Below are 8023 nucleotides of genomic sequence, written 5' to 3' on the forward strand. Positions count from 1 at the left end.
GGAGTCTTTTCTCAATTGTGGCAAGATACAGAATTTGGTTTTCAGTCATTTTTCTAAATGTGAGTATTGGTGAAAACTCCTCGCATATAGCTGCAATCGTGTGGAACCGCATGTCCAACTGACTGATTATACTATCCAGAGCCCACATCAAACACTGTGTTGCGAAATCCAGTGTCTGACTTCTGTTCATCTGCGATGTCATCTTCTGGTCATCTGCTATGTCATCTTCAGTCTCATCAGGGAAACATTTTCTTTTTTTCTGGCGGCTCCTCTGTTCACTGTGAAACTGAGTAGTTACACCCATTTCATTTGCCACCATGGAGGCTTCTGCAGAAGAGCGTCCCATTGATTACGCAGAGCCTGTATTTCTTCCTGTGGTGCCTTAATGTGAGCTGCTTCAGTGTCCAGAGAAGTATTTCCTGACTGAAGAATTAGGCTTCTATTCTCAATACACTGCAACCCTTTGAAAGTGAGCAGGAAGATTGCCTTGAAAGACATGAAGTAGCTTTTCAGACTGTTTGCCTCAGATTTGGCTTTGTCTGCCAGGCTGCAGCTAGCAAGAAGCATGTCTAGGGCCTTGATGATAGACGGTAAATGAGTTGCCACTATCATGGCACAAGGCGAGACCAGGAGGCAGACACAGGAGGCGATGGTTGGAGTCTTACAATATTTATTAATCCAAAAGGGTAGGCAAGAGAATGGTCGTGGACAGGCAAAAGGTCAAAACCAGATCAGAGTCCAAGAGGTACGAGTGGCAGACAGGCTCTGTCTTGCTATGGTTACATCTCTTGGGTCTTTTCCAGAACAGAGGTGTCCCTTTCAGATGAGTTAGCAGGATGACATGTATGGTTAATTCTGTAGAGTGCCACGGTCTGTTACTATGGTCCTACATGCATGAACCTATTTCTGTGTTTCTACGGGTTCCATGCCCTAATATGAAGGCAATATGATAACGGTGGCAAAATGCCAGAGGGGATGAGCCATTAAGAGGAGTTACTATGAGTATTACATAAGGTGGAATAATGTATAAAACGTGTGTGCCAAGACTGGAAGGCAGTTGTATTCATGAACCAGCTCTGTTTTTGTTATGAAGTAATAAAAAGTATATTTGAACTCATATGCTCCGGTATTTGTGAAATACGATGGACCGAATATTTCCGCGACAACAGCAGACAGTCTTTTCCMTGAGAATGGCCCATCGCTCTGGGCTGGCACTGAACAGATTGTAAAGATGATTCACGCAGCCAAAAAAGGTTGATACCTCTGGGCACGACTGAGCTGCATATACACCTACAAGATTAAGAGTATGGGAGGCACAAGGTGAGTATCTGGCCAGTGGATGGTTTTATAGTAGGTGTGCTTGAACTCCCTTCACTTTCCCTGACATATTTGCACCATTATCATGGCCTTGACCACGGCAATCTGCTATGCCCTTCCAATGCATTCAAAATCATTTCAGAAATGTCCCTTTGTGCTGTTGTCTGTAATGTTTGTACCATGTTTTGTGCTGCTGCCATGTTGTGCTTCTGCCATGTTCTGTTGCTACCATGCTGTGTTTTCATGTGTTGCTGCCATGCTATGTTGTCATATGTCTCTCTTTATGTAGTGTTGTGGAGTCTCTCTTGTCGTGATGTGTGTTGTGTCATATATTTATTTTAATCCCATTCCCATCACCACAGGAGGCCTTTTGCCTTTTGATAGGCATCATTGTAAATAAGAATTTGTTCATAATTAACTGACTTGCCTAGTTAAATAAAGGTTAAATAAAAATAATAATACACAGAGGTATTGATAAAATAATGTATATGTTGAAAGATAATGATAAAATAATTCCACWCTGAAACCTTATAACTGTATGAAATTGATTAGAATCATAAAATTATAATCTGATGTGTGTAGTTTTAGTCGGAATTAGGTTAAACAATYTATCTGTATAGTGGAAAAACAGACTGTCTGAGCAAGGCGTAGCTTAGGATTTGAACTTGGATGTGGGTGCCTAGGAAAATACCGAAGAACAATTAAAACTGTGTTTGGACCAACCTGGCTAGGCCTCTAAGGAACTTATGATAGCATAGGGAGTACTTCTCAAGGTTTCTCTAATCTCGGAGGAATGGAACTGCCGGCTTGGTAGTGATAAACAGTGGATACAACTCACCTACTGTTTGTATGTATGTGCGTAGGATTTCTACTGTTTGTGTGGAAGTATGGTGCGCAGCTATAAAATGGATGTCTTTGTATAATGGACTTTAGAACGTTCTCTGAATAAACTGTACTATCTTTTTGCATAAGCTGAGTCTTTGACTAATTATTATTAAACCCATGGTCTTACAGATCTCGGGGATTGGTCAGAGCTATTGATTGTCAGTTATTATCATTGGGATTGAAAATTCTCGTGACAGGTATTTATTAATGAGTATTGGAGGATTTTGCTATACTGACAAATCTATGGATCGCATAATTGCGTCTTTCATACAGGTTGGCCCACCAATTATTTTTTGGAATAGGAAGAAATGGGCAACAACAAAGCCCTCTTGTAGTTGGTGAAGTCGAATTAAAATGAAGACAATTATTGAAATGAATTACTTTCAGCACCAATGGTTGTCCACTTCTTTTTCATGATGCCGTAGCCGTTCCAAAGCTGTCTGCCCCGTGCCTTTTTAGTTGACTTTCTCCTGCACTCTCTCCTGGTTAATGATTTAAAAGTGTCTTTCTCYTGACATTGTAATACATTTGGTATCCATGCTACTGTATAGGCTACAGAAAAACCACATAGGCTACTACTCTTTCAACCGTAGGCTACATAATTTATGTTAAATTAATTAGATGGAGCGCCACAGCGTGAAGTTTTTCTATAGAAAGTATTTGACTCTAGTGACAAAATTAAGGGAATTAGAAGGGGGGGGGGGCTACACTTAGCTATGTGTGTGGAAAAAAATGATTCACAGGTAAGACATTTAAATCGTTTTTGGATAGTCCGATTGTAACTCCACACACTACTTGTAGCTTTATAGTGTGTTGTTGGTCTTGGCTAGTTTAATGTTAAGGTTGGTAACTAGCTAGCACTACCGTGGCTGACGTTAGCGCCTTCAAGAAGAGGGGCTTGAGTGAAGAACAATATTACGTTTTTCTAAATAGTGAGAATGCTTGGGAGCTGGCAATGTAATCTTTAGACATGTTGTAATTTTCTTAAATTTAGTTTTGTAATGTACTAAAACAAGCAGACAACAAAATTCCGTGTGAAAAATGTCAAGTTTTTGCTGTGAGACAATTAGGTAACCACAGGTTGTTTTCACCACAGGCGGGCGGTGCCCACAACGTTCTATTTCAYACCGACTGGCACTTTACCAGAGAAGAAGAAGTAAACGGAAGTGAACAGTGACCATGAACAATTTCCACGTTAAAGGTTTTATTGTTGTTATGAATCCGTTTATTAACATCATGGAACTCAAAATATGACTAATTTAACTGCACAGCATCACATACGTACCCCGTCTAGTGTTTAATTTGCGTTGAAGACAGGACTTGGTTGATGGATGTTAACTATGTAACGCTAACTAGTTGCTAAGTAACATTACGCTAGCTAACAATGGCTAACTGTATGGTTTTTCACACACAAATAGCATCCATCATGGAGGTGCTAGCGAACGCAGCTGTGGTAGAGATCTGTAAACTCGTAGACGACGACTATGCAGTGTTTCGTTTGGAAATAACTCAAAGCCAGAAAGAAAACAGGTCATTGCAAAGGAAACTACAACTACTGGAACTGAAGGTGGCACGGGAGCGCGCCGTTGCTAGTCCCAGTAGTGTCAAGATCCTTGACCGACACAGAAGAATGGCAAGAGGTACATTTTGCAGAAGGCCGAAGCTGAGCAGCTTCATGTTCATATATAGCTCATTGACTGTCGCTGTTCATATATAGCTCATTGACTGTCGCAGTTCATAAATTGCTCAGTGACTGTCGCCCCATTCCGCTCTGTGTTCAGATGTATTATCCAGAATTGGGTCTTGGTCAGTTGGATGGTGTGAAATAATTCCCCTGATTAGTAAGCTATCTTGTGCAAAGACATATCATATTCTAAACAGATTCTTGATTTAGTGTGTTTTCTATATACTCAATGAAAACAATGTTATGCATGGAATATAATACACTGATCAATAAATATTATATCAAGAAGTGATACCTTACATCCTTGCCAATTCTAGACGAGTGTCAATAGTGTACAATATACTGTTGACCATTGACGGTACCTAAACCTCTTCTTTTCCCCCAATCATTCTCTCAGGTGAAAGACATCTCCCTGGAGGCCACAAGAGCTTTGTGAAGCCAGCCAGACACAATACATGCKGAGATGACCAACCAATCACTGTTGATGAGGGGAGTGGAACCTCAACCCAGAACGTTATCGTGATAGAGGTTAGTGTAATAGTGTTACATTAAATTACAGTGCATCATATGTGACCAGTTTTTCAGAAAGGCTACCCTCATCTACTCACTTGCTTACATGTACATCCTCATTTATCTGCCATAGGGGAGCTTGTGAGACTTCCTTACGACATTGTTATCCAACTWAACTCATGTACCGTTTTTAACCTCCACTCTTCTGGTGTCAGTCTACAGAAGCTGCAGGTCCTGGGGTCAAGAAGGAGAGGTCTGAAGGAAAGGAGGACCCATGGCACAGCAGAGACATCCAGAATGGAGCGGCTGGAGCGCCCCCTGTAGCCACAGCAAACCCCACCACTGCGCAGCCCAGGACCCGACACAGCATCACGGAGGTCAGTGGAACGCCGATCGACGTCCTGAAGTCAGAGACAGACACCGAGACTTTAACTGTAACACAAATGCAATTACACAGAGGATCTGACCACAGATCAGACCCAGAGAGACTGGGCTGTCCTCCTGACTCAGAGTATTTACCTGTATTTCACCAGAGCCAGAGGACTGTTCATTCCCATGGTGATGGTGACTCGTTAGACACTGGAGGTGATGATRCGTCTTGTTCTTACGCTACAGAGATGGACCCTAGCAACATGCCCTTGGGTTTAGAGACACAGACTGATCTGTCTAGAGGGGACTGGAACCGGTACAGTAGTAGTGTATACTCTGAAGGGTGCCTAGATGAGAAAGGCGAGTGTCTGGGCGTAGATGAAGTGACTGTGAAAGTGGAGGGCGACGTTCCTCCCACATGGAATTCAGATAGTCACCTAGGAGATGGACTCACACAGGGCAGAGATTTCTTAGATTACAGGGAAAGCTTGGAGACAAATCCAAATGTCGCGACCCACTCRCCTTTACACACGTTCAGGGATCGCAACCCAGTGTCCAGATCGATGGGGCCTACTGATCCACACCGCCTCGTCCTTTTCGATAAGAGATTGAACTCAAATGACAGAACTAGAGCCCAGGTTCGGGGTGGGGGAGCAACATCAGGCAAAAGTAAAGAGAAACGGTTCCTCTGCATGTTCTGTAACAAAGGCTTCAGCTGCCCCCAGAAGGTGGAGATTCACCAGAGGGTCCACACAGGGGTGAAACCCTTCAGCTGTACCCAGTGTCCCATGGCCTTCGCTCAAGCTGGTGACCTGAAGAGGCACCAGAGAGTACACACGGGGGAGAAACCCTTCAGCTGTACCCAGTGTCCCATGGCCTTCGCTCAGGCTGGTCACCTGAAGAGACACCAGAGGGTCCACACAGGGGAGAAATAATACAGCTGACCCCGTTGTCAGAAGAGATTCTTACGCCAGCTGAAGATGCACCTGAAGGTCCACACGGGAGAGAGGCCATTCGCCTGTACTCACTGCGGGAAGAGGTTCTCCGAGAGGAGCTACCTCAGGATATACCAGCAGAAAAAACATTCCACTCTATAACATAGAAAGCAACCATTCCACTCAATAGTTTCTGATGGTTGTATCAAACCCTGCATTAAAGACAAAGATGAATTGTCATTGTTGTCGGCACGAAAAATATCCACAGACGCATTTGGAATTACGAGAGTTACAGATTTCAGTGTAGAATATTGCATCCAGACATTGTGTGATATATAAGGCATATATAGGGCTGGGCGATTCAAATTCATGTTTTAACGCAATGTTTCAAATGCATGTATCGCAAGAATTGAATTTTTATTTCTAGATATTTTTTGCGTTCTACAGTGCCTTCAGAAAGTATTCATACCCATTGACTTATTCCACATTTTGTTACAGCCTGAATTAAAATAATAATAAATCTCGACCATCTACACACCATAATGAAAAAGTGAAAGTGTTTTTAGAAYTTTTTGCAAATACAGAAATATCAAATTTACAAAATGTCTTGTTTAGCACATTTTTACTCCTGAACTTATTTAGGCTTGCCATAASAAAGGGGTTGAATACTTATTGACTCAAGACATTTCAGCTATTCATTTTTAATACATTTCTAAACATTTCTAAAAACTATTTCACTTTGACATTATGGGGTATTGTGTGTAGGCCAGTAACACACAGTCTTAACATTAAGGCTGTAACACAACAAAATGTGMAAAAAGTCAAGCGGTGTGAATACTTTCTGAAGGCACTATCTTTTTGGTATCGTGTCCTTCGCTCCTTCTGGCTGTGTGCACTGTGCACCTTCCSACTCGCACACAGACACCAAGCCCATCCCCCTGCCACTCACAACAACGATGATAGATYACTTAACCTTTTTGACGATACCCATTTTATTTCTCAAAATTGTAGAACAGAGCAGATCCTACTAAAACGAGAGTATCAATGAGCATGATTGTGGAAAATTAATGCTCAGTTCTGTCCCGTGCTTGGCATTGTGTTACCACGTACCGTTAGCAGTATTTTAGCCACAGTGTGTTTTATAAATGTGCAATGAGCATTAAAAAAAGGAATTGGCAACTTGTTCTCATTCTGAGAAATAAGCATCTTATCTAGGTAGGCAACTTGATTTCAACATCTAAACAAAGTGAACAGGCATTATTGTTCAAACAGTTGGAGATGGACAGGAGGGTGCAATCACAACAGTTCAACCTTGGTAGCAAGCAAATAGATCCAAGTTAACCAATAAACTTTGATTTGAAGTTGGCTAGACTTTAAATCTAAATATTAGCTGGCTACTCACTAGCACGTGGGCTTGAGATTGTTTAGGAGACCTGTGTTCATTTTCTATGGCCGTGCTGCTGCTCCAGTTTCAACTGTTCTGCCTGCGGCTATGGAACCCTGACCTGTTCACCGGACGTGCTACCTGTCCCAGACCTGTTTTCAACTCTCTAGAGACAGCAGGAGCGGTAGAGATACTCTTAATGATCGGCTATGAAAAGCCAACTGACATTTACTCCTGAGGTGCTGACTTGCTGCACCCTCGACAACTACTGTGATTATTAATATTTGACCATGCTGGTCATTTATGAACATTTGAAGATCTTGGCCATGTTCTGTTATAATCTCCACCCGGCACAAACCAGAAGGGACTGGCCACCCTCATAGCCTGGTTTCATCTCTAGTTTCTTCCTAGGTTTTGCCTTTCCGCTCACATTTGTGGCCTGCTGGAGGTCATTTTGCAGGGCTCTGGCAGTGCACCTCCTTGCACAAAGGCGGAGGTAGCGGTCCTGCTGCTGGGTTGTTGCCCTCCTACGGCCTCCTCCACAGTCTCCTGATGTACTGGGCCTGTCTCCTGGTAGCGCCTCCATGCTGCTGACACTACGCTGACAGACACAGCAAAACCTTTTTGCCACAGCTCGCATTGATGTGCATCCTGGATGAACTGCACTACCTGAGCCACTTGTGTGGGTTGTAGACTCCGTCTCATGCTACCACTAGAGTGAAAGCACCGCCAGCATTCAAAAGTGACCAAAACTATCAGCCAGGAAGCATAGAAACTGAGAAGTGGTCTTGTGTACCACCTGCAGAACCATTCATTTTTTGGGGGTGTCTTACTAATTGCCCTAATTCCACCTTTGTCTATTCCATTTGCACAACAGCATGTGAATTTATTGGTCAATAGTGTTGCTTCCTAAGTGGACAGTTTTGATTTCACAGGAAG

The 8023-nt window shown here is 42.8% G+C and overlaps 1 protein-coding gene across 1 annotated transcript; it reads left to right on the forward strand.

Annotated features, from left to right (window-relative positions):
- The first annotated feature begins 3335 nt into the window (after nt 1-3335).
- Nucleotides 3336-7433, forward strand: LOC112081219 (uncharacterized). The gene is made up of 3 exons (XM_024147450.2): nt 3336-3842; nt 4284-4414; nt 4612-7433. The coding sequence occupies exons 1-3, from the start codon at nt 3587-3589 to the stop codon at nt 5698-5700; spliced, it is 1476 nt and encodes a 491-aa protein (XP_024003218.2). The 5' UTR covers nt 3336-3586; the 3' UTR covers nt 5701-7433.
- The last annotated feature ends 590 nt before the right edge of the window (nt 7434-8023 follow it).

Source organism: Salvelinus sp. IW2-2015, linkage group LG13 (genome assembly GCF_002910315.2).
Source record: "Salvelinus sp. IW2-2015 linkage group LG13, ASM291031v2, whole genome shotgun sequence".
In the NCBI taxonomy this organism is placed as follows: Eukaryota; Metazoa; Chordata; class Actinopteri; order Salmoniformes; family Salmonidae; genus Salvelinus; species Salvelinus sp. IW2-2015.